The following is a 24,377-nucleotide window of genomic DNA, read 5'->3' as shown; positions in this document are numbered from 1 at the left end:
CGAACAGAAAATATCGCTAAAAATATATACAAAAACAAGCTTTCATGTGTATTTTTTTATCAGAAAATGTCGTTTGGGCCGAATGGGACGTCGAAATCTGTGGGGATTAAAATGTCCACTTGGACGCCACAGTCGAACGGGGAAGCTAAGGAGCAGATGTTTCATGAAAGAAGGGACTTAGTCACCAAGTGGTGGAGCAAATGGAACGGCCAGCAAAGGCAGGAATCCTCCTTGTTGATTTCAATTTCGTAAAAAACCGATTCAGGGCGGAAGTTATGGGAAATCTATTAGGAGTCTGTACAAACAAGCAGATTCGTCTCCTTCAAGACAAGCTTGACGAGCGTTTTCCGACGGACAGAATTGATTTCTCTCGGCAGCTGCCTCGCAAGATATCGCTGCACATCTTGAAGTTCCTTGATCCGAGGTCGCTTTCGCGATGTGCTCAGGTTTCGTGGTACTGGAAGTTTCTGAGTGAGTCGGATGAACTTTGGAGGCCAAAATGCTTGCGCTTCGGCTGGTACCCGCCCTACAAGCCAAGGTGAGCTGCTTCTACCGTAGAAAAGAGCGATCTTCTCGAGATGGAGATGCGCGCGTTTCTAGATCCACCAACGCTGCTATTTATTCACTTCATTTTAGCCAGTTCGAGCACGGCGCTTGGAAGCATTTCTACATTTTGAAAGTAACTGAACAAGCAGTTAAGCCAGTTCCAAGAGAGATCATCCCCGATCCGGTCAAATCTGCGAGAGAGACAAAGAAACCCAAGAAGCAAAAGCCCCCAGCAAAGGTAAAAGTTTGAAAATAACTAAAGTAACTTTACCACTGTCCTTTTTAGGTCTGGGAGCCTCCACCATGGCGCTCAAATGCACCTCATCCGACTGAAATTCACCGTAACAATGTGTTGGACAACTCGAATTTCAAAAAGACCGGTACCAAGACGCAAAAGAAATCTGTGACCATAAGCCGGCCGAATACTGCGACGGGAAGTCGATACACGAGGCCACAATCGGCCGCGCCCAGGTCTCGTTCTCAATCAAGATCTATTCAAGTCAAGGTTTAGTTTTTCACTGGTTTTCTCAATTAAATTCTTTCTTCTAGCCGCCTACCGATACAGCTGCTTACGAAATGAACTCGGCGACGATCAATCAGTTCGCGATGGCGCTGAATTCTTCCCGAAGCATTCGAGACGCGCCACTTACGCCGCATCAGTTGAGCTTGACGAATCAGATCAAAACCGGCATGGGAGCACCAGGATATGGAAACAAGTACGAGCAATTTTCAGCGCTCATTCTTACTCTCATTCTAGATCCATGCCTACACTAGACTTTTCAACACTCAACGTCGGAGCCAGCACCGACTTCGAGATGGCCAACGATGTCAAAAGTCTCCAGGGCAACACCTGGGAACACGCAACTTAGCTCAAACAAGCGAAACCGAACTTTTCTATCTTCCGAAAATCACCAACCTCCAAGCCTTTCTTTTTATTGATCTATTTTTTCTACTGAAATCTATTTTTCTTCCTTCTTTTAAATAATTTTTCGAAGTTTTCAATCTCTGGATTCTCAGACTGGCGTAATTCGGAATCAACAATGCACCACCATCAAAAACCGTCTCATCATCGGCGGTCTTATGATCGACGCTTTGGGCCAGAGCCGACGATCTCCTCCTTCAGGCTTCGGAAGATTTTCCTGGGCAACGCTGTACGACATTGTGAAGACTCCAATAGGATCTACTTCTATCACAGTCCTGTGGCGCCCAGGCAGTTCGACATCGATATCCCCACTCGATTTCGAAAATATTTGCCTGACGCCATTGAAAAAATCCCCAGTAAATTGTGGATTCCATACGAAGCTTGCCGTCGAGTGAGCCTTTTCTACCCGGTACGAAAATACGATGGAGAGTTCGAGAATATGTTCTTCCTGAAGGTCGACCTCGATTGGAAATCAAGGGCGATTGATAGGAATGGTTTCAAAAGAAGTGGAAATTTAATTTTCTAAGTCTCTTATTTAGTTAACTTTATATCATCTCGTTATTAAACTTTGAAACTTTTCTCAGCTTTCTCCGGACGAGAACTAGCCTAATTGATGGTTCAAACTTCAATTACGCGGAAAGCTTTTCGATCGAAGAGAATCTATGTGTGTTCCAGTTTGAGGTGCCCAAAGAAAAGGAGGCTTATTTGAAGAAGCTTTTCAAACACAACATGAAGGAGGACCTGAAAAGTATCGGAACGTTTACACTCGGTGACGGAACGCAACCGAGTGAAAGAGTAGTGAAGGAAATGAGGACTTGCTTTCGTTCATTCGCGAATTGTTTCCCGCCGGACAGTTACTTCTTCACAAGAAAAAGCTTGGAAAAGCGTGCTCCAAATCATCATCGCGATACAAATCATCGCGAAATGAACGAGGAAATTGAGGCTTTCAAGACTGAACCAGTCGATCCCGAACTTCCAGACATCGAAGTGATTCCTCGTGACACAGAAGACTTGAACGACCTAATCTACTCTACGGAATCGACGTACTCCCAGAATGGATCTTTGCCAAAGCAGTTCATCGACTTCGATCATCCAAACAACAATAAACCTGGAACCTCCCGTCGCCTTCAAGCTCCTCACACTCAAGTATTCATTCCTCTTGGCTCAAAGCGACAAAGTTCATCGACCTTACATCAGGTTGGAAGTAGCTCTAAGAAGGCGCATACTTCCTCCGACGCAAATGATGATCATCTTGAGATCAATACTCCCATCAGCGAAGACGAGTCCCTTCCTGGCCTAGACTTGCGTCGTCCGCCCTCAAACATGGAGTTATCGTCCGAAGGAGAGCTGCTTTCTCCAAGCATGCCTCATTTGATCCGAACGCCATCACAGTCTTCGGCACCTCTCTCCGAAGATAATTTTTCCCAAATACCCAGAACGTCAACACCTGATGCTAGATCGCCATTGTCCGCCGTTACTCCCGCGAATACGACTTCTAAACCTTTCCAATGCTCTGTAAAAAACGCCAAGAGGATGATTGGAAAAGAAGGGTCGCTTTCTGATGAAATTAAAAATGCGAATTTGATCAAAATATCCGCAGAGGCGTTTGGGAAGTCTGCAGATTTGAACGCCCAATTGATCAGGTAAATAATCATCATTTAGCCTAGCTCACATTTGTTTTAGAGCGCTCATCGACGACAGAATCGTTCGAATCACTGGTCGTAACAATCTCATCGAAGATAATCGTCAGAAGACTGAAGTGATCGAGAGTCAGAACGAAGAAATCAAAGAAAAAAACGAAGAAATTAAAGAAAAAAACGAAGTCATCAAGCAGAAAGAAGCTATCATTGCGCAGCAAGCAGTCGAGTTGTCGCACAGCCTGGACGAGCAAAAATTTCTCGAAGAAGAAATAAACCAGCTCAAGTCAAAGCATGTCGATTCAGTGCGCGCTCTCGAAGAACAAATCTTCAGCTTGAAACGAGAGCTCAGAAAAGAAAGATTTCGGCCTTCCGACGAACCCTAAGAAGCTGTCTTTCCTGCCACTAAAACAACTAGAATATTTTATTTTTCAATCGCTTTCACCCGTTCACGGGATACTCAAACATTTACATTGCCAGCTGCACGCGAGTCCGAAAGTTCAAGCTTTTAAGAATTTTAATAAATTATTTAAAAAACAAAAAATATAATTGTTGTCTTTGTTCAGAGCATGCTAAGAGCAGTAAGACCCGCATTAATCCGTCGATCGTTGACAAATATCGACAAGGCGGAATTCGTGAAGCTTTCCGTCGACCCTAATGTTGTCGTCATTGACGTGCGCGACATCAACGAGGTCAAAGGTGGCACCATTCCAGCCGCTAATTGGAATCACATCGCCCTTGGCGAGTTCCCAGATTTGGAGGGCCTAAATGACAAAAACTTCGAATTGCTCTTTGATTTCCCAAAACCTAAAGATGACCAAAAAGTTGTTTTCTACTGCATGAGTGGGAGGAGATCCCATCGCGCTGCTCATTTGTGGGAGACCTTCTTCAACTCGCAAAATGGTTATAATTACACAGGTGAAGTAATCGACAGAAATCAAGGAAGAGAACTGATATTTTAGGCGGCTGGAAAGAGTGGAACGAGAGCTGGGGCGAAGTCGAGTGGAAGAAATGGAGCCAAGCTACTGGCTTTCCTCTTGCATAAATTTCAATTTATTTATTCTGAACTTCATTCAATAAACAAATAGATTCATATTTTCTTATCATTGAGTTCTCAGACTGTCAGAACAAAAATGAGACTCACTTCTCGAGTAGCAAAAGCGTTGAGCGGCAAAACTGCGATTGTCACTGCTTCTACCGATGGTATCGGATTCGCTATCGCGAAGCGATTAGCGCAGGATGGGGCCAAAGTTTGGATCTCGTCGAGAAAGCAGGAAAATGTCGATTCTGCGCTTGAGGAGCTTCGGGGAATGGATTTGGATGTTGATGGAATGGGTACGTTTTCTTCTCTTTCTGCGCGAAATATTGATATTTTCAGTCTGTCACGTGGGCAACAGAGATCACCGACATGAGCTGATTGAGACGGTCATGGAAAAAGACAAGAGCTTGAACATTCTTGTTAGCAACGCCGCAGTGAATCCATTTTTCGGAAGCATTCTCGACACTCCCGAAGCCTCCTGGGACAAGATCTTCGAGATCAACGTGAAGAACGCGTTCCAGCTTATTCAAGAATGCGTTCCGCATCTCGCCCAAAACGAAATGAGCAACATCACAACTATCGCCTCCATCGCTGGTTATCAGCCCATGCCCATGCTTGGCGCTTACTCTGTTTCAAAAACCGCTCTTATTTCGCTTTCAAAAGTCCTGGCCATGGAGCTCGCCGATGAGGGCATCAGAGTCAACACTGTCTGCCCAGGCGTCGTCAAGACCAAATTCGCCGGCGCCATCGTCGAGATGGAAGACCAAGTTTCGCAGCAATTCGCGCTGAAGCGATTTGCTGTTCCAGACGAAATGAGTGGCATTGTGGCCTTTCTCTCCGACGACGAACGGTAGTTTCTTCTTTGTTATAAGTTTATTTACAGAATTTTTAAGCGCGTCGTACGTTACTGGAGAATCGTACACTGTATCGGGCGGAGGAAACTTCCGACTGTAACTCTGCGAAACTGTAAACAGTTTTCGACCTTTTTTCTCGCGATTTTCTATTAATTTTCTTGATTATTTATTCTCGTAGCTGCTGATTCTTCTGCCGATTTCTGAAATCAATTCAGTTTCAATTACAGTAGTTCCCCCTGAATCAACTTATTTTGCCCTAGAAATGCCAGTAAATCCTGATCAACCTATCGAGCAACTCTTGATCGATGTCCATGAGTTCACCCCAGTCCTGCCAGATACCGTCAGTCATTTGCTACTCAGCAGGTATTCCTCAACCCTAATTCTCAAAAATATAAACACGAGCAAACAAGATCCGGGCTTGACACAGAACACGATCCGCGAATCGCCCGAATCGCCTCCCTCGCTGCTCAGAAGGTATTTATTCCAACTTGAATCGACTTGACCGTCAATTAAGTTCATCTCGGACATTCTGCTCGACGCGCGCCAGGTGTCCCTCAACCGAGCCAATAAAGAAATGCGCAACGCGGGCAGCAAATCCAAGGACAAGCCCAAGAACGTGCTGACAATGGAGGATCTTTCCCAGGCCACGGAGAAAATCGGCATCACCATTCGAAAACCACCATACTACCATTGATTTTCAAATTTACTGTTGTATACATTCTGATCTTCTTTTTGGAAAACTGCCCTTTGGAAATGACAAACGAAGAATAAATTCAAATCGAATATTCAAATTTTGAATTTACCAATTCTGATCGATATCAAGGATGAGAGTTGGTAATCAGGGACGTGTAGAGACTTTGTCAAAAGAAACGGCCTAGACCTGTTCAATTTTTGACGGGAAAGGCATAATTAGAACCGGCGAATTGATTAACAATCGTTTATTTTGAAAGAGCTGTGGTTGTTTTAGTGAAATTTGGAGGCAAAAGATGACAGGCGATACCGGTAGTGAAAGAAAAAGACTAGACTTTGTGAGATTTTGAGTTCTTGTCCGCCGAAGCCGAGGCTTTTTGCTGAGCATTGTTTTTTCACATTTTGAATATTTATATTCCGTGAGTTTTGGCAAGTTTGAACCTGTTATTGCTATTATTTTGATTTCAAACAACGCGTTCCTGCATGGTCAGCTGCATTTGCATTTGCTCGATCATCTTCTGCATCTTTTGGAGCTCCATCTCCTTTTCGTGGAGGATGCGATCCTTCTCGGCGTCGGGTGGTGGCCGCGAGCCCATGGGAGCCATCATCGGGGCTTCGGGCTCGTCGCCAAGTCGACTTGCTCGGTACTTTTCGTAGTGCAGATCGTGCGTCACTTCCTGAAGGTCCTGCATGTGCGAGCTAAATAAGAAGGTTAGTGTTAACACTGAGGGAGTGCATGAATTACATGAGCATAGTTCGGAGGCCAGTGAAGTCGTTGTGATCTGGATTCTCGACCTCTACGACTCCCCACGGGTAAAGACGGCCGCGAACTTTTTTGCCCTTGACTTCGATCAATTGAGTTGAACCGACGACGGCGAAGGGAATCATTGATTTTAGCTGCTGGGTTTGCTGCTTGAAGTCTTCGTCCTCGTCGTCTTCCACGTCTGGCAGCTAAGGATACGTAAGATCTCATCCATCTTTGAAACAACTACCTGATAAATGTGGATTTGATTCTTTCCGAGCTCCTCCAAAACTCGCTTCTTGAACTTTTTAATTTCCTTTGGCGTGAGCATATCGGCCTTGGCGATGAGTGGAACAAGGTTCACCCTCGTTTGGAGCGTTTTCATGAATTCGATGTCGATTGGGCGCAACCCGTGTCCACAAGGGTTGATAAAGTAAAAGCAGCAATGAACCCTATTGTCCACAATATGGCGCCGGTTTAGTCCAGACTCATCGTGTAAGTATCTCTTAATGAAAAGGTTAAAGTCAGTATTTCCTCGCGTTATTCAGTTTTTTCCAATTCTACTTTCTGATTGATCGGTACAGTAACTGTCAAGTCGTTACGGAAAGCGGCTTACCTCGAATTGCTTATCGATGTATTCTATAATCGGGTCAAATGCATTTTTGTTATCGATTGCGTCTCCGAAACCGGGAGTATCCACCACTGTCAATCGCAGCTGAAATTATCAAAAATCATCATTTGTGTCATTCTGTCTTTTTTGATTAATTTGACGTCAGAACAAAAAACTCTTCTCAAATGGCTAATGGCTAGGAGTACCTTAACACCGCGTTCTTCTATTTCAACCGTCGATGCTTCTATTGAAACTGTCTGTTTTGCTTTGATGGCGGCTTAAAAGCGTGTTTAATAAATCAGAACACTCTAATTTAATAAATTCCAAGTTTCAAGTTGACAAAAGCGTATTGACCATTGAAATCTCCATTTGTTGCTTCAGTTTCGACCACTTACCTTCTGGGACCTCTCGTTCCTCGTACAGATTCGTCAGGAAGAGCGAATTAATGAGCGTTGATTTTCCAAGTCCACTTTCGCCCACCGCCATCATCGTGAACTCGAAGCCTGGGAGCAGTTTTATTGCCGCTTTATTAAAAGATTAATCTGGCATTTACCCTTCTTCACAGATTTCCGATGAACTTGATTCGGCAAATTAGCAAAGCCAACAAAACCGCCAATCATTTCCAACCCGCCGCCCTAAAATTCAATTAATTGCGAGTCTGAGAGACTTGATCTTCAACTTGACAAAAAAATCATTGAAAAAATCTTGAAAAAATCTGTAAAAAAGGTTGAAAAAAGAGGGTCAGAATATCGGTTCAGGATATTTCGTTGCACCTGTTTTCCGTGCAGATTACCGGTCTGCAAATGGTCCTGTACGAAACAGGAGGCTCCTAAATAGAGAAAAATGACTGTTTGAAAATTTGGCTGTTTATTTATTTAGGTTTATACCTTGAAGAAGGATAGAAAAGTTGGCTTGCGCTCAACATTCTTTTTCGGCTTCTCTTCGCCGAGAATCGAGCCCTTCGCGATTCCTCTTGGCATTATTGCTTGTTTATTGTTTCATAAATTAAAATCAGAGTATTACTACTATTCGGGTAAAATTCTAGTAGATATGCATTTGGCAGCACCGGGTGGTTTTCTGACGCTGCCCGCGGCGACCACATCAAATAGTATCTCCCGCTGGGTTCTGTCCAACAAAAATTAACTGATAACAATGATACACACCTTTGTTACTTTGACTTCAGCAGGATCCAGGTCTTTTGGGAAGTCGAAGATTTCTTGATCTCTTTTTTCAGTGTTGAAATTTTCATCCTCTTTCAAAATGGGAACTTTAATTCCCGCGATTTTCTCTCTTATGCTCTCTATTTGCTCGCTTATCACTTTTTTACAGTCACTTTGGAAGTCATTTTCTTCAGTCATCTTCTGAAGTCGACCCTTTTTGGTCTCATGGAAAAATCAAACACTGTCCTTGTATTCAAACTCGTCGCATTTCTGGACATTCCTCGACCCTCCCTACTATTCAGATTCGGGATCGTTGGAGATCTGAATAGAAAATAGAAAAAAGAATAAAATTCATCAATCAAAGTTCAAAGAAAGCGTCCAACCCCAACAAAGACGACTTGACACGGCGAGTAAGGATCGACAAAGAGGACTAAATTATCGGTACTTACTTGAGTGAATGGCGCTTTTTCAAAGCTTCATCGGCAATATGCTTCTCTCGATTTAGCTCGTACGGGCTTTTGCTGCGTGAACTTAAATTTTAATGTCAATAAAAGAGAAAGCAAAAGCCAGAGTTTACTCACTAAAGACTAGCTGATTAGGCTACTCGTTATTCACCCTCTCACTCACTTATATGAAAAAGTGGCAATTGATTTTTAATTTTTTATTAAAAATTATTTTTTGTTTTTCAATAATTTTTATGAACTTACTTTGATCTTCTAGCAGGCTTGTATTCAGCCAGTTCCTTGTCTCTGGATTTAGACCTGTGTCTGAGCGCGCTCTTGCTCTCGCGCAATTGCTTTGACAAGCTCCTGATAAACTCCGATCTTTCCCAGGTTCACCATCTCCACGATTTTCTCATGCACGCAAATGAATGGCGAACCGGCCCTTTTCTCCGGATCCATGGTTATTTTCTTCCTTCTGACTCCCTCCTCTCGACCCTTGTCTTTGTAAACATCTCTCGTAGAAAATGCAATCTGTCCCCTGTAGTTACTCATTACACAAATTTCACCCGGTTACAGTGCGATAAAATTGAGCTAGAAAGACCAGTTTGGCAGGATCTTTGATTATCGGAGGGCAGAAATAAGGGTCAAGAGCTCATTATCGGGGGCTAAGTAAACTCATCAAAAAATAACATTTGACGCTCTTTTTCGTTTCTTTTCGTTGTTGGCAGCCTCAAACTTCTGGATGTTCCCTTTATTATGAAATGTTAGTTCATACAGTAGTGAAAAGAACGTGTGTCTAAGCCCGTTGTTGAGCTTGAGATGATGAGGTCGAAGAGGGTTTTTACTCGTTAATCGAGCGATTTATCTGCTCGCTCCAATCTGCTTGCATGCATTCGTGTTGTGAGGTACATATGCATCTCCAATGGCTTGGAGCGGGTGCCCAGCTCGTTGTACCCGGCTGAGGGCGCCACACACGTTATCTACGGCCAGCCCTTCTGGTTCACTTCTCGTTATTTTCTCCCTTCGATATTTTATCTTTGGAAGAAAAAGAAAAGGATTTTTATCACTCTGAATCAAAGTGATTTTGAAAAACTATTTTGGACGAGAGATGCGATGAAGAACTTGGACGAAAAGTTGAAAAGAGAAAAAGAAGAGCCGCGAAAGAGAACTTGAGTGGAAATTCATTAAGGGGCACCCATGCGATGTGGATATGGCTTCTGCTGGTGCTATGGAAGGCCTCCATGGTGAAAGCAAAGGAATCGTGTCGAAAGAGGGAAATCTTGACCTTGCCTTCTCTGTAAAAAGGGGCCGCTAGTCGATATTGTGATCAATAATTTTCTTGACCAAATCTGACAGCTTTCTCTTGATTAACAGTTCTATTATCGATAAATTGCAACTTGCATTTCAATAGTGCGTTTCTTCTTCGGCAAAGTCATTGTTGAAGACACCAGATAAAGGATCCAACCGCAAAAGAAGTTTCAGCGACTTTGGACTCGATCCTACTCGATTATGATCATCGACTTAGGCCAGACATTGGCAAGAAACCCCTGTATGTTCAGTCTGATGTTTTCATCACAGGTAAACTTTGCCCTAAAGAGGAGGATAAAAGGCCTTAATCAGATTATATGGGAGAATCTGTAGAACTAAGAATTCAGGCTTCGGACCAGTGGATGATCAAAAACGAGAATTCACAGTTGACATGTTCCTGCGCCAGAAATGGAAAGATCCTCGACTCGCTTATCAGTCAATCATGAGCAAAAACGGAGAACTCAAAGCTACCCATATCAAGTCTCTCAGGAATGGTACCGTCATCAAAATCGTCTTTTTTCGCTGTTTTTTTTTCTGAATTATTTAGCTATGTTCTGATAAATCAACGAAGCCAATATTGCGATTGCGAAGGCATACATTAGAAAAACCAATAAATGAGGACCTAAAATAAAGCCTCAGCAATGTCATGATTAATCGAATATGGACTCCAGATGCCTTCTTTAGAAATGGAAAGAAATCAGGAACGGATTAGTCCTGCTTAACTGCAGGCAAAAACCGAAAAACGAGGGTTTCCATTCATAGGGAAACTTCGACTAATAATTTTCGGAATCAAGGAAGAATAACATCGTTTTTGAATAATTTAAAAAGAACGTCTCGAAATAGTAATAAAGCAATTGGCGCGCAATGACGCTTAGACGCTATGACTCGTCCAGTTCTTTTTAGAAAAAAAGGTGCCTTTGACTGTAAATTGAAGGGTAGCAAATTGAACTCATTAAAATCGATGCACTGTTCATGCTAATTGCAGACAATCGCGATGATCAGGGGACTAATCCGCCACTCTAGTGAACCATAACATGACCTTGCCCAACAGATTACTTCGGATTAATGCCACTGGAGATATTCTGTATACCTCGCGACTTACTATCAGAGCCAACTGCCCAATGACTGTTACTAATTTCCCTATGGATGTGCACACCTGCAATTTGACCTATGGATCCTACGGGTGAGTAGGCCTCGAAAAGGGGGCAAAATTGAACTGAAAAATGGTTGAATACGAACTTGTTACTATCAGTGAATGAAACTCGTATTTGAGCTCCTAAGGGGCTGATATTTAAATTAGTTGAAAACTGAATGTTACACCCTTAATCCATCAATTTTAAAGGAACATGTACCATTTGATTTTTTCCCGAAAAAGATAATATGAAATTAAAATTTAATTTATTCCTTGAATCAGGGCCCCACTCCATCTATGTTTGCTACAAATTAATTAAAGTCTTATTTTTCTTTTGTCGCTTGTAATAGGAGGCTATGTTCGAGAACATTGAGAACAGTCGGTTGTTTCAATAATTTATTAAAGTTTTTCGAGACCCGGAGAATTATTAATAGCGACACCTTTTAGGTACACGGTTGAGGACGTGATCTTCAACTGGACGACAAAGAGCAATTTGGGCGGACAAAGCGAGCCCGTAGATTGCCCAACCGCTAATTCCAGGCTGATTCAATTTGCCTTGCTTCACCATAGTTGGACAGAAGAAGTAATAGGAAAGGATATCATCAGTACAGTACTTTAGTAGGGGGTTATCATTCGAGCTGCCCCTAACCCTAAACCTAACCCAGCGTGCTACGCCCCCTAGACCCCCCACCTTGGGCCTAAATCAGGGGGTTTCGCCCCCCGGATTCCCCTGAAGAGTTCCCAGTCCCTAACCCTAACCACCAGCTCAGATTCTAGAGATATTGGATGGCTCGAATCATAGCCCCCTCTCTACGTTACTAGTACATTCAGTACTGGCCAAAGTTCAAGCATCTTCTTTTTATCCTTTGAAAAAGATCATCAATTCGGAAAATATTCTGTACTTATCATAAGCTTCCACTTGAAGCGCCACCTTGGCTACTTTATCGTCCAAACCTACCTGCCCTGTATGCTTATTGTAATATTATCACAAGTAAGATTACTCCTGCCAGGTTGGTTTCATTGGTGATTAACTAGGTGTCTTTCTGGGTGAATAAAGAAGCCACGCCCGCGCGAATGGTCTTTGGTGTCATGACAGTTCTGTCACTGACAACATTGAGGTCAGTAACTGTTAGTTACTGTAAGCAGCTACTGTAGTTTTCAGCATCTCGGAGCGGCGCAGCATACCTAACGTGTCTTACCTCACTGCCATGGACTGGTTTATCGTCACTTGCTTCACCTATTGCTTTGCCGCGCTAATAGAATTCGCCTCTGTCAATTACTTTACGGTTATTAGACCACGCGCGCTCATCCAACAACTCGAAGTCAACGGAGACGATTCAGACTCGGGACTGGACTCTGATGGAAATTATCAGCCAAGCGCTGTTAATGGAGTCCGGAGACGCTTCGCAAGTTCCAAAATGTCGAATTCCGATGATTCGCGCTCCAAGATCACGAGACCGGGCTCCATCTTGTCCAGATTCGGGCGGTCATCTGGAGCTAGTTTTTGGACGCAATTAGCGAATAAGTAAGTGCCTGTCTACCAGACACCAAAATATGGAAATGATTTGATGAATCAGGGCTTTGATTGGCCGGTAGGCCAAATACAGCCATCTTATTGGTCATCCAAAAACTCAATTCATTTTTTGGTTCTGCCCGAAATTTTTTGAAAGACTAAAAATAGTGCCCGCGCTTATGAAATGATTTCAGTAAAAGTATTGTGAAGAAACTTCGTCGAAATCGTCGTCTAATGAGACAGCGGGCGATGGAAGCAATGACAGGAGACAGCCACATCGACCGTGTTTCCAGAGTGATGTTTCCCTTGACATTCTTCCTCTTCAACGTGGTCTACTGGTTCGCCTATTTATCAGTAAGTTGAACCTTGTTTGAACCCTTCTTAGAGAATGTTCCTTCCAAAGAAAAATGGCTATTTTCTCCCTCTATTCGGGTGCTTTTAAATTTTAATGATAGCGTCGCGCACATTCTATAGCGTCTCTAACGCACTGCGGTCACATAATTTTTAAACACTCTCTTCAGCATCGCCAGGCCGAAATCGTGCACAATACCGTCGACCATCGCTCAGATGACCATGAATGAACATACTGTATTATTAACGCGAAACTGTATATTGCCCCAGAAAAACTGTACAGACAAGAAATTTAAAGTTTTCTTCGAAGTTTTATTAGACATTTTATAACAGAAGTCGTATCTAGTCGCATTGAACAAAATCCCATCGATGATCATGTTGCCCATTTGGATCAATTGCTTCAAGTTGAATGCCAGGCCTGTTTGAGTTTCCAGGAGCAGCGAGAACTTTCGTCTGATTATACAAAAATCCTCCGACGTAGCTTAAAAACTTTTCATATTTTTCATCACTTTTATTAATCATTTTCTTAAATCTTCATACAAACCGACTTACATCCACCTTTGGCCAAGGCAATGTTCATAAGGAATAAGAATCATTTTGCCATCATGGTTATCCAGTCCAAGCCCAGGATTCGCGACGGACATAATTCTGATGCTCCTCTTTTCGTCGTCGTAGAAAATATTCCACAGCTGGCTTTGATCTCTTGGCCGCTGACGATCCTGTACGACCTTGTAACAGAAAAATTTTTATGATAAAATAAAATAAGCAACCATACCGTTAACCTGTTCGCTTGGAGATCAAATTTTGAAGTAAGAACGAGTTTTGAAGCTCGAGATGTTATGACAACATTTTTGAATCGCACCCCTGTTTGATCAAAGTCAATTCGTACCTAATACAAGTATAAGTCTCTATCGATCAATTACAGCAAGTTACTGTCATCTTTCTACACCAATATTTTTCTCTTAGATTTCAAGACAGGCAAATCGACGCGCAGTTATTGACAATCGAGATTTGTTTTAACGAATCGCAAATATTACTGTATGTCTGGCTTTTCCTACGATGAAGTGCTTGACTTTTTATTCGTTACAGCAAAAATGGTCGTGTACAAAAAACATGTCAATTCTGAAATTTGCAATCGCTTCATTTTTGGAGAGCTGAGACAATTCTCTAAAAATAGGTTTTCTTCCTTGATTTCATTTTTTTGAAACGAACGTTGAGTTTGATTTTATCTTCAGTTGTGATTTTATTGCGCTTGATAGGCGGGTTTCTTCTGTTTTCAATGATTTCCCAAAACACACCGGTGAGGATCAGAATTGCACAGAATCCAAGCATTGGCGTTATTATCGTCAGCATCACTGAAATATGTAATTCGGCTGTCAAGAGAAAGATGTGTAGTTACTGCAGTCCCTGTCGCTACAAGTTCCTTCCTCTCTCGTCTTATTCGCATTCGGGTTGATCAAAATGTCCCCATGGGAAAAGCCAAGACCACCATAAAATCCTCCGCTTGCTTTTTCTTGGCGTCTTGGATTCCAAGTTTGCGCGCGGGTGTATTGATATGTGCCGCAGATTTTAAAGCCGAGATAGGGACTCATCGTCGTCATTTTCAAAATGCGCAAACGGGGTATTCAAAAAAGACTGAAAATGAGATGACGACATTCCTGTAATCAAACAATCTGTACATTTCGCTCTCCGACAGCAGATTTATTGTTTCACCAGGAATAGTCGTATCTTCACTAGCCCACTTGATTACTTTCAATCCTTCTTGCTTCTGGCAAGAGTTCGAAATGAACCGAGCCATAAGTTCCGACATCGGATAAAATATGCTTCATCCAACGAACAAGATGAATACTGAATAATACAGCTCTTTAATATGTTGTAATCGACCCTGAGTTGGCAGTCCCTGACTCTTTCTCGATTCCCAAAGCAGCCAAAAGACCCGTCGCACTTTGACCATTCTTCCCACTTCGACCAGCTTATTCATCAAATCAGACCTCTCTATTCTAGCATAAGAAATTACCGGGGATAAACTGGCGGCCCTTCTGCTGGAGAACTCTCTGGACTTGCATTGGATTTGATTCCTACTCCTATTTGCAAAAACTGAATTCAGATTTCCTCTCAAATCCCTCCGTCACAATACAAACACATTCTGTCTCTCTCTCTCTGCTCTCTGTTCTTGATTCTTATGTATGTAAAATACTCAGGAAAGCTTACGGGCATATATGCCTTTTGTCTGGCGCGGCTCAAGTTACGCTAAAGCTTCCGTCTTGTTGCTAAAGCTCCACATATGGTTTATTGAGATAAGATATCGTGGATGAAAACATGATTGGAAGGGCATCAATTCTTGATTGCAAAATGGGACCGGAGCTATTTGAGTTTACTTTGACTAAAATAGAGCAAGACTTTCTTACTAAGCAAAAAATGCAAAAAAGGCCTTTCAAGCGTCTGTGTTTTTCATCCCTCCTCAAGGTCGCTCGCTGCTTAGTAGTGTCTTGGGCAGCTGAAGGCACTCGTCGCCCGTTTCCGTTTTGCATTTGCGACGAAAGCGGCGGCTTTGTTTTGGACTTTTAGCAAGTTGCGCTTAGTTTTTTTCGTTGGTGGCCGCGCGCGGCGACGGGCGCAGGTGCCACCAAATGCGTAAAAACGCCGATAAGGACTTCAAAGGGCAGATGGCCGCCTGCGCCACTACTCTAAAACGCCATTTCGAATTTTCAGGGTCTTATCAGCATCGCGACCAGCACCACCAACTCAATAACATCAGATAGATCGGCATCTAATACTGAAAATCTCCAACGAACTAAGGGTACTACCTTTGATTGCCCCAATAAGGAAAAACGCATTTTCAACTCAATAATCTTGTTCAGTTCGAATTATAAATGCAGAGAGATAATAAAGAAAGAAAGCAAGTAAGTAAGGAAATAAAGAAATGGGACAGTAGCGACAGTAAAACGTTACTGGTGCAGCACGGGGTTGATTCAGTTTTCAACCTAAAAGAAAAAGGTTTTTAGCCCATGAGCATCGGGAATTTCGGAAGCTCCGTTCTTTGGATATTGCGCTGATTGAACATTAAAATCGAATTAAAAGTGTGTGACTGTACTTACAGATTCTCGTCGCGGTCTTGCGAGCTTGTTTCTCATCCATTTCGACTGAAAAAAGGTCACTAATAAATAGATAATTATTCCGATTACCATTCGTTTTTCGACACCATTATTTAGCATATACTCGTACATTGTATTTCCAATATCTCTTTTTTGTGACATAAACATATCCACAGGACTTGAAGACTGTCGCTTTCGGAAGTCTTCGTATGGGTTTGCCGCGACAAGAGTCTAAAAAAATTGTTAAAAAATGATCATTTTTGGTGGATTTTCGCAAAAATGGCCCTACTTTGACGGGATTTTTGACCAACTTTTTTTGGCCAAAAATTTTTCTAATTCTTGCCAATACATTCTTTCACCCTTTTCTATTCACAAGTAAACTCAAATTTTGCCTATCAAATCAGGTTTTCCCGCATTTTAGGTCACGGAAATCCCTATTCTCGTCGACCCTACCCCCTTAAGTTCCCCTAAAAGCCACTAAACAGCATGTTTCTCTCTTGCTTTTAACTTACCAAGAAGCTGAGCAATTTGAGAAAATTCATTTTCAAATTATCTTCCCGGTGACTGAGTCGGTCGCACCCCAAGCCACCCGTTTATATTGCGTCTTCTCAAAAATTAATTTTCTGTGAGCTCTGTATCGCCGGCGCTTTTACTGTAAACGAGTGTTGTGCGCACGATAACGGTCTGTTCTTCATTTTTCATTTTACTAATAGAATATTTTAAATTAGAAAGAACGCTGATGCACTATTCTGATCTTCGTAGATGCAAACGAAAAATTAATTAGTTTTAGCGAATTTTAATTAATAAATTATTTTTTCTCTAGTTAGAAATTCGAGGCTGACTCTGAACTAATTGACTGTAGCGACTGTTTTTATTTTACTGTAATTAAGTGTTAGTACTGTATGTTTAAAGGCAGTGGTTTCCTTTTATAAATAAATTACTTATTGATGGTCATTTAAAAGCTTTTTTCAATAGAGCAGATTTCAGACAAATGAGTTTTGGACACTCTGAATCAGAAGCCAAAAAGGACTGTCAAAATGTAAATTTACATTTGTAAAAGCAAAGTGCTTGAAAAACGGCCGCGATAAGGCAAAAATGTGGTGCACCTGTAGAGGGTCACAAATAATCGGGAATGCTCACCTGGCTATGCAGAAAGCAATTTTCCTAACGACCAATTTTCCATGTCGTTGAGAGAGTTTATCAGTACATAAGTATACTGGCCGTAAAACAGTGTTTTTGCTTTTTTCCAAAGCCTTCGTTTTTCTTTCTGACGCGGGAAGAGTTTTCGGAAGCGCGCTATCAATCTGTTATCAGTGATTTTTACAACCCAGAAATCAGACGATGCATCTCGGTGGGACATCAAATTCGGCGCCGGATTTTGGAATTGCCTTATCACCAAGGCTTCATGTACATTCTCTCCTCTTTCATCGCCCGCTGTGATGGCCAAACACCGCCGGTTTGCAAACAAGGCCAATTTGCAAACAATCAAAGATGGAAAGGGGGCAATTAGCAATTAGCCGCGCAGCGGGGGATCAAAAGCTCTTATCAGTCTTTCCCTCTTCTGATTGGCGAATTTATTATCGGCAGGATGATCTTTCTCTGCGCTCGGCGGGGGAGCAACTAGCGCCTGCGTTATCGGGTGCGAAAGATATAGATGGCGTGAGAGATAAGCGCCGGAACCTCCTCCCAGCTAAGCTTGAGGACGATCTCCGCCAGCGATTCCGGAAGCAGTTGAATAAACACCACCAAAGAGAGGATGCACCACCAAGACGAGCCAGCAAGTCTGGATGCGATGAGAGTAGACTTTGAGTCTCGACCAGGGGTGGATATTTTGATATCAAATCATTATTTCAACCGTTTTTGATTTGAAATTTCAAAAGATAATCCTTTTTTCAACTCATTTTCGCAATTGCAAATTTATTTCAAATGATAATGACGCCGGGCCTTTTTTGAAATTTTCAACTGTTTCATTTTGCATTTTGCGAAAAGTTTTCAAATCTGGACAGATTTTTTCAATCTTTTTTCATTTTTCAAATCAATTTCAAATTGCTGAGCCTTGGAGGACACTGGAGGACACAATGCGTTGAAGAGGTATAAAAAGTGAAGTTAGGCTCATAAATTATAGAAAAAAGGAAAATTTTCTTCAAAAAGACCAATTTTTGGTCGACTTCCCGAACTTTGTACCACTTCCTAGACCTTCCGGGACAAGAAATTCTCGCGCTCAAAATTACCGTCATAGCCTGAGCTACACACTGGAACATGTGGGGCCACAGTTGGAAATTTGCGTAGCGGAGATAGCGGAGCTGACGGTTCCGCTACGGAAAAAAAAGTTTTTGCTCAGCTACAGTGTAGAAAATTCTGACCAGCTCCGCTACGGCCACATAAATTTTTGCCAGCTCCGCTACGCTTGGCTAAACTTTCCTCTCAGCTCCGCTACCTAAGCTCAGCTACGGCTTTTTAAAAAGATAAGGCCCTTATCTGCAGAGTTGCAAATTTTGCTTTATTTTTGCTGAGCCGAGCTAATCTGACCCGAGTAAAAAGTTCTCTGAGCTGAGCGGAGCTGGCCTATTTCGGAGGTAACTGAGCTGAGCGGAGCTGAGCCTGGGCTCGGCAAACTGAGCTGTGTAAAAACCTGTCACAGGTCCTGTTTCCTGTTTTTGAGGAACCTGTCTGAGTACCTGTGTAAAATCGGGGGAAAAAATTTTCTAATGCTGTTCCTGTTCCTGTTTCTGACTAAAACAGGCCTGTTTTTTTCCGCTCAGGTCCTGACCATAGACAGGTTCCTGTGTAATCTGGTCAAGAACTGCATAAATCAGGGAAGATGTTTAAAGAAATCAATAGCGAAAGACGTATAATTTATATAATATACGGTATAAAGAGTTAACTAGTTAAAATAGCCGATAAATTCGCGTCTTTTTGTTTTCTTTTGCAATATTTTTCACAGAAATATCCTGTTTTTTGGCCTGTCACAGGGCCTGTTTTCTGTTTTCTGACCTGCTCAGACCTGTTTAGGCAGGCCCTGACCTGTGTAACCTGTTACCTGAGCTGTGTAAAAAAACCTGCCTGTTACTGGTCACAAAAAAGGCTTGATTTTTGTGACCAGAGAGAGAGTTGCAAACAGTCTAAATGAAATCGCGGTACCTGTGTAAAATGTGGGACAGAATTTTTTTTTCCTGTTCCTGTGTCTGTTCCTGACACAGTTTGCCGAGCCCAGAGCTGAGCTGGCCTTTTTCAGAGGTCATTGAGCTGAGCTGAGCAGACTTTTTTTAAGGTAGTTAAGCTGACCCGAGCTGGGCGGACCCTAATAAGGCTGAGCTGTTTTTACTGTGTTTTAACCTTACCCCGCCAAATCGTCATTTTATCCCCCCCCCCCCCGATTTCTCAAGTCTTTATGACGGGTGTCTATGCGGCATTTTTAGAATCCCCGTGTTCTGAGGATCATTTTGATATATTATATGTCCCCCTTACCAGCATCTTTTCCCAAAATTTTGAGGGGTGGTGTCTGGAATCGACAAAAAAATTTCGACAGCGCAAGCCCGATTTGAAAATTTTTTATGGAATTTCGACAGGAAAAATCGCAAAATTTTCATTTTGTGATCCCTTTCATTTTTGATTGACTGGGTTAAAGAGGGATCAATTTCTGTTTCATTTTTGTTGATCCTTTTCATTTTTGATTGACTTGGTAGATCTTTAATCAAACCTATGAGTAGATCCGACGAGAAATCCGACGAAAATAGCCTACAAAAACCCGATTTTATAGGGTCGCCGAAATTTCAGTGTCGGGTTTCGCTCAACATGAGATCAGTGAGCGGTTGAGCGGTAAGTCAACACTTTCTTTAGTGTTTTTGGTGAGTAAATGAAGAAAATAACAGAAATTATTAGAAAAATTGGTCAAAACACTTCTTTTTTACACTCAGATTTTTTACACTCTTCAGCCGCATTTCGGAAATTTATGTCCGACACTAGTCGACACTCAAAATAAAAACTGAAAAAGTATTTTTTGAGGAAAAAATACACTGCTTACAGTCCTCTTGCTCAAAGTCTGCTCGCTCAGCTCGGTCGACCGCTCAGCCGTTCGCTCAGCTCAATATTCTTTCGACGAAAATTGGAACCGTAATTTCTTCAATCCTAGCTTCACCTACTTCAATCATAGCTTCTCTAATGTCAATCCTAGGTTCTTCGACGTCAATCCCGGCTTCATTAGTTTCAATCTAGGTTTTACCAACGTCAGTCTAATCTAGGAGAAGCCATGATCGACATTCAAGAAGCAATTATAAAGAACTGAGAAGCCGGGACTAGCATCTGAGAAGCTAGGATTGAAGAAAGTGACGCCCGAATTGTTGTTTGAGCCACCAGGATTGACGTATGTATAGCGAGGATCGAAGTTATTGAAGCCGGGATGAAAGTTGGTGAAGCCGGGATTGGCTGTGGAGAAGCCAAGAAAATAAAGTTATATGATCAATCAATGAAAATTTGGTAAAGCAATTAACTCAAAAGAAAAAAAATCTCGCATTTCCCATCATCCTGAATCCGCAGAATCCTAAATTGGCGATTTGAGAAATACTAGATTTTCAGAAATTTAGGATTTTAAAATACGGGATTTTGGGAAATGCGGGAGTCAAAAAGGGATGGCAGGCGTGCTGAGTTTTTCCTTTTGCGCCTTCTTCAAATTTGCAACGATTCATTTTTTCAATTTCATTTTTCAAATTCCTTTCAAGTCGCTAAACAAGAAAAACTGATTGAAATGTCAATTATTGCAGTTTCAAATTCATTTCAAAACTCCGCACGAAGCTTTATCTTTTGAAAACGCTATTTTTTCACTTTCAGTAGATTTCAGTCATTGCATCGGCTTTTTCCTGAAATTTCAATTGAAATTTCAAATTTTGAAACGATGAAATAAATGATTCGACAGTTTTGAAAAACTGGTTTGATATCAAAATATCCACCCCTGGTCTCGACGAACGGTTTTGGTCGTCTCAGAAGTCAAACGACAAAAAATAGACAAAATATATTCTATTGGCAATTGTCCGTATTAAAATTGATGTTCATTAGGACTGATGATAATGACCTTGTAATACCATAATATACAACAGTTCAATAATGAAATGAACTTTGTAGCAATTAGAAAAAAAATAGACTTTAGAGATTCATTTTCATTATTTTCTGGTCTTTGTATCAACTCTTTGCTTTTTTTAATCATTTTTGCAGAAGCGGCACCAATTTGAGCAACTACTGTATAAGTCAGGGTGTCGAATCGCGGGGGAACGAAAAGGGATCGCGCGCCGCAGCGCCATTTTGCTCCCAGAGTGTAAGGGATCGCCCAGCAGCGAGAGGCAACGAGAAGGGAGCGCTCACAAAAACAAAGGGATCGCCCCGATCCCTTCGCGCGTGGGATATCCCTTCGCGCAAGGGATCAAAATTTTACGAGAACGAGCGAACTTTGTAAACAGTCAAAATGTTTCAATAAAGTCCATTTCAGTGAAATATGGACTCCACTTGGAACTTTTTCCGCTGATTCCTAATACGTAAAAATATTCTGAGTCTCGGAGTAATAAACGACTTCTAACTGATTAAGTCCCAAAAAGTGAGCTCTAGAAACTGATTGACCGTAAATTCAATATTTTTGTCACAAACAGGTAGCTTACCACTTCCGAGAGCTGTTTTTAAGGTAGCCCAGATTTATTTGCGACTGATTCCCTACAGTAGGTCAGAGTGTGCACCCACCGAGATTATACGGCTTTTCGAGTGTCCCGGTGAGGAGATGAAGCGCTAATGTTTTCAGTAGTTTTCCGGATGGAAAAATAAACGAAACTGATAACTATGAATCATAGTCTATGATATAACTTCTTTTTTGAAATAATATTAAGGGAGAGTGAATATCATTACGGGCAAATAAGTCAAAATTTTATCTATACAAACTTACAAATTATATACTCATTTAATTTCAAAGAATAAATTTGAATAAGATTTTGTTGTTCGAGAAAAAAGAGGAGGAAAAACTAGATAAGATCTGGAAAATTCATCAAATTTGATAATAAGGAAAATTTGAATAGGCGGTGCGGACTCGGTTGTAGCAAATCTCGCGCCTGAACTCTGGCGCTAGCCCACGGCTTTTGGCTTGCTTTTTTGCCGCGATCCCTTCTCGTTCGAAGGGGCGCCCGAGCGATCCCTTCGCTCGTGGGATCGGGCGTGAGCGTTTTCGCGCGATCCCTTCTCGCTCCCCCGCGATTCGACACCCTGGTATAAGTCTTGTGAGCAAGTGAGTTTTAAATTAGGCGAGGCGAAATAATGATATCTTATCTGTCGAGTTTTGGCAAGGATTTTATGCGCAAAATGGAAGAAGGCTCGCTCGGTAGCACTGAGCCGCGGATAATCCATTTTCGTAACAGCTAATCTCAGCGCTGAATTAAAACTAGCGATAAGGTTTGTTCGTCCTTATCACAAGATGTCCGACACCTTTGCCCGAACTCGTGTTTTTGGCGAGGTGAAGAAATGCCTCAACATTCTCCCTCGCATCAGGCCCATCTATTCTCCCCTCTTGCTCTATGGGCCTGCTTCTAGGGAAAGGTCAAAAGGGTTCCAAAAGAACGTGGATCAAATCTGAATAAAGAATTTGAGAAAATAAAGGGACTCCTGGTTATTTATTCTTGATGAATTTCTTATCAGTAAACATCAGTAGGCCTTCCTAAATGAAAGTCAAGAACAAGGGTTCTTTTGGTCCTTTGGAGAACTCTTCTAAGAAAATTTTCTTATCGGTAACTTTTCTTATCAAAGTTGCATGAATAAATTTGCAGGTTCTACTATTCTAGATACGTGTCTATCTACAAGTGTTAGTAATATTCACTTTCTCTGGGTTGAGCATGTTGCGGCACGATCTGAGGATAAGTGTTATCAGCACGTTTATCGTGAGCAGATGGATATCCCGCCGAGTCTGAGCCAGTTATCGACATCCTGGCGAGTTATCTCCTGCCGAGTCTGATCTAATCGAGGACTGAGAGATTCCTCTTATCAGCCAGCAACTTTCTCTTATCAGAAGACATGAACGATATGGATCTGTTCCATCACTCAGTTCCGATCTTATCCCAGACCTATCACCAGCCGCTGATAACACGTTATCAGCAATCGCCAGAAAACTTAGACATTTCAACAGCGGAAATTCAATTTACCGCGCTCTTACGTCTCCAACATGGTCCCTTTTTGATTGATAAAAACTATCATCAGATTGTCGGAAACTCAGCAGGATACCGATAGAGGGATGAGCTCTAGCATTTCGTGCTCGGCATGTCGCCAGTCAAACTTCAGCTGTTGACGGGCGCGTACTAAGATCTTATCGCGCCAGGTGCACCGACATCGAAGGAAAACGGACGACACCACCAAACCAGCTGCACCAAAAACTACACAAATACACACCCTTCGTAAAAATTTTTAAATCAAGGAGAAATTTTTTTACGAAAAAACTACGTAATTTAAAAAAATAGCAAATCCTGCATAAATTTGGCTGTGGTTCTTCTTTTTGGAAAGAAGAAGCACCGGATCATCGAGGGAAACGAATCAGACGTGCTCTTATCAGTATCAACGCAGCGGGGTACTTGACGTCGAGTTTGACAGTCGACCGGGTTACGAAACTTTTCTTGTATTAGAATTTCCATTTCGCCCATTGCTTTTAAAAATCTTAGATACACGTGAAGGGAACGTAATCTACCGCTTATCAGTGGTTAACAGAGCTGGGCTCTGATAAGCTCAGCAGGAGATCAAGACTGGCGATAGCCGACGTAGATTATCGCGCGGCTCTTATCGATGTCCTGCCGCGATTTGGCGATGATCGCTCACGTAACGAGAGGAACTGATCTCAGTTTTATCTAAATCAGTTTAGATAACGCTTATCACCAGGCGCTCTTTTTCTAGAGGGCTGAGACATTTGATCTAGACAGGCCGGAGCCTGGCGGAATATGAAGTTTACGATTCTACCAGCTTTTCAAGGAGCTGTAGAAATGGAGATAAAAATAAAGTCTGATCCGGCTAAGCTGAAAAACGATCTCCTGCTGAGTCCCTTATCACCAAACAGCTCAGTCAACGGGAGCAGTCAGATCATCTGGCGCGAGTTTATCCCTCGCGATAGGAATAAGTATGAAACGAATGAGCGTCGCAAGTGGAAACTGCGGCTTCCAAAATTTTCACCTGTTGAAAAGCCTCTCGAGCCGCTAGAAGTGGCGACGACCGCGAGAACTATTGAGCGATAAAGGCCACTACTGGTCCACTGTGCATCCTTATTGTGACAACAGACGTGATCCTTAGCGGAATATTTTACGAAAAGAAAAAATGAATGGTGGTATTA

General features: G+C 42.1%; 8 protein-coding genes and 1 long non-coding RNA gene across 11 annotated transcripts; 6 read left to right on the top strand and 3 right to left on the bottom strand.

Moving 5' to 3' along the window:
• The first annotated feature begins 58 nt into the window (after window positions 1–58).
• On the top strand, window positions 59–1,525 carry LOC145700146 (F-box only protein 16-like). Its single transcript, XM_081777402.1, has 6 exons — window positions 59–218; window positions 266–538; window positions 637–784; window positions 833–1,051; window positions 1,096–1,262; window positions 1,304–1,525. The coding sequence occupies exons 1-6, from the start codon at window positions 67–69 to the stop codon at window positions 1,413–1,415; spliced, it is 1,071 nt and encodes a 356-aa protein (XP_081633528.1). The 5' UTR covers window positions 59–66; the 3' UTR covers window positions 1,416–1,525.
• Window positions 1,526–1,566: 41 nt separating this feature from the next.
• LOC145696877 (uncharacterized) lies at window positions 1,567–3,619 on the top strand. The gene is made up of 2 exons (XM_081773981.1): window positions 1,567–3,111; window positions 3,152–3,619. The coding sequence occupies exons 1-2, from the start codon at window positions 2,198–2,200 to the stop codon at window positions 3,489–3,491; spliced, it is 1,254 nt and encodes a 417-aa protein (XP_081630107.1). The 5' UTR covers window positions 1,567–2,197; the 3' UTR covers window positions 3,492–3,619.
• Window positions 3,620–3,674: 55 nt separating this feature from the next.
• On the top strand, window positions 3,675–4,198 carry LOC145700154 (uncharacterized). Its single transcript, XM_081777410.1, has 2 exons — window positions 3,675–4,023; window positions 4,068–4,198. Exons 1-2 carry the CDS (start codon window positions 3,675–3,677, stop codon window positions 4,148–4,150), a joined length of 432 nt encoding a protein of 143 aa, XP_081633536.1. The 3' UTR covers window positions 4,151–4,198.
• Window positions 4,199–4,225: 27 nt separating this feature from the next.
• On the top strand, window positions 4,226–5,227 carry LOC145700150 (dehydrogenase/reductase SDR family member 4-like). Its single transcript, XM_081777405.1, has 3 exons — window positions 4,226–4,440; window positions 4,484–4,994; window positions 5,038–5,227. The coding sequence occupies exons 1-3, from the start codon at window positions 4,239–4,241 to the stop codon at window positions 5,096–5,098; spliced, it is 774 nt and encodes a 257-aa protein (XP_081633531.1). The 5' UTR covers window positions 4,226–4,238; the 3' UTR covers window positions 5,099–5,227.
• LOC145700156 (transcription initiation factor TFIID subunit 10-like) lies at window positions 5,215–5,789 on the top strand. Its single transcript, XM_081777412.1, has 3 exons — window positions 5,215–5,361; window positions 5,409–5,472; window positions 5,513–5,789. The coding sequence occupies exons 1-3, from the start codon at window positions 5,261–5,263 to the stop codon at window positions 5,690–5,692; spliced, it is 345 nt and encodes a 114-aa protein (XP_081633538.1). The 5' UTR covers window positions 5,215–5,260; the 3' UTR covers window positions 5,693–5,789.
• A 348-nt stretch (window positions 5,790–6,137) lies between these two features.
• On the bottom strand, window positions 6,138–8,413 carry LOC145700142 (septin-2-like). Of its 2 annotated transcripts, none has more exons than XM_081777397.1 (8): window positions 8,204–8,413; window positions 7,594–7,675; window positions 7,436–7,543; window positions 7,247–7,317; window positions 7,047–7,145; window positions 6,681–6,935; window positions 6,434–6,639; window positions 6,138–6,387 (listed from the first exon to the last, which is right to left on the bottom strand). In XM_081777397.1, the coding sequence occupies exons 1-8, from the start codon at window positions 8,396–8,398 to the stop codon at window positions 6,153–6,155; spliced, it is 1,251 nt and encodes a 416-aa protein (XP_081633523.1). In that variant the 5' UTR covers window positions 8,399–8,413; the 3' UTR covers window positions 6,138–6,152. The 2 variants fall into 2 exon arrangements, with proteins under 2 accessions (XP_081633523.1, XP_081633524.1); XM_081777398.1 differs by lacking the exon at window positions 8,204–8,413 and adding an exon at window positions 7,928–8,067.
• Window positions 8,414–9,853: 1,440 nt separating this feature from the next.
• On the top strand, window positions 9,854–13,232 carry LOC145697949 (gamma-aminobutyric acid receptor subunit alpha-6-like). The gene is made up of 11 exons (XM_081775155.1): window positions 9,854–9,940; window positions 10,101–10,221; window positions 10,299–10,431; window positions 10,585–10,650; window positions 10,973–11,134; window positions 11,531–11,688; window positions 11,959–12,074; window positions 12,119–12,201; window positions 12,246–12,608; window positions 12,791–12,950; window positions 13,118–13,232. The coding sequence occupies exons 1-11, from the start codon at window positions 9,854–9,856 to the stop codon at window positions 13,175–13,177; spliced, it is 1,509 nt and encodes a 502-aa protein (XP_081631281.1). The 3' UTR covers window positions 13,178–13,232.
• A 14-nt stretch (window positions 13,233–13,246) lies between these two features.
• LOC145700153 (uncharacterized) lies at window positions 13,247–13,926 on the bottom strand. The gene is made up of 4 exons (XM_081777409.1): window positions 13,881–13,926; window positions 13,723–13,836; window positions 13,500–13,675; window positions 13,247–13,428 (listed from the first exon to the last, which is right to left on the bottom strand). Exons 1-4 carry the CDS (start codon window positions 13,884–13,886, stop codon window positions 13,290–13,292), a joined length of 435 nt encoding a protein of 144 aa, XP_081633535.1. The 5' UTR covers window positions 13,887–13,926; the 3' UTR covers window positions 13,247–13,289.
• A 1,864-nt stretch (window positions 13,927–15,790) lies between these two features.
• LOC145699858 (uncharacterized) lies at window positions 15,791–16,647 on the bottom strand. 2 transcript variants are annotated; one of them, XR_014134096.1, is made up of 4 exons: window positions 16,555–16,647; window positions 16,133–16,273; window positions 16,046–16,090; window positions 15,791–15,931 (listed from the first exon to the last, which is right to left on the bottom strand). It is a non-coding gene; the product is annotated as an uncharacterized LOC145699858 (long non-coding RNA). The 2 variants fall into 2 exon arrangements; XR_014134095.1 differs by having other exon boundaries at window positions 15,799–15,999.
• Window positions 16,648–24,377: the final 7,730 nt, after the last annotated feature.

This window comes from Oikopleura dioica, chromosome 2 (assembly GCF_907165135.1).
Source record: "Oikopleura dioica chromosome 2, OKI2018_I68_1.0, whole genome shotgun sequence".
In the NCBI taxonomy this organism is placed as follows: domain Eukaryota; kingdom Metazoa; phylum Chordata; class Appendicularia; order Copelata; family Oikopleuridae; genus Oikopleura; species Oikopleura dioica.
This window is presented reverse-complemented; position numbering and strand designations above follow the sequence as displayed.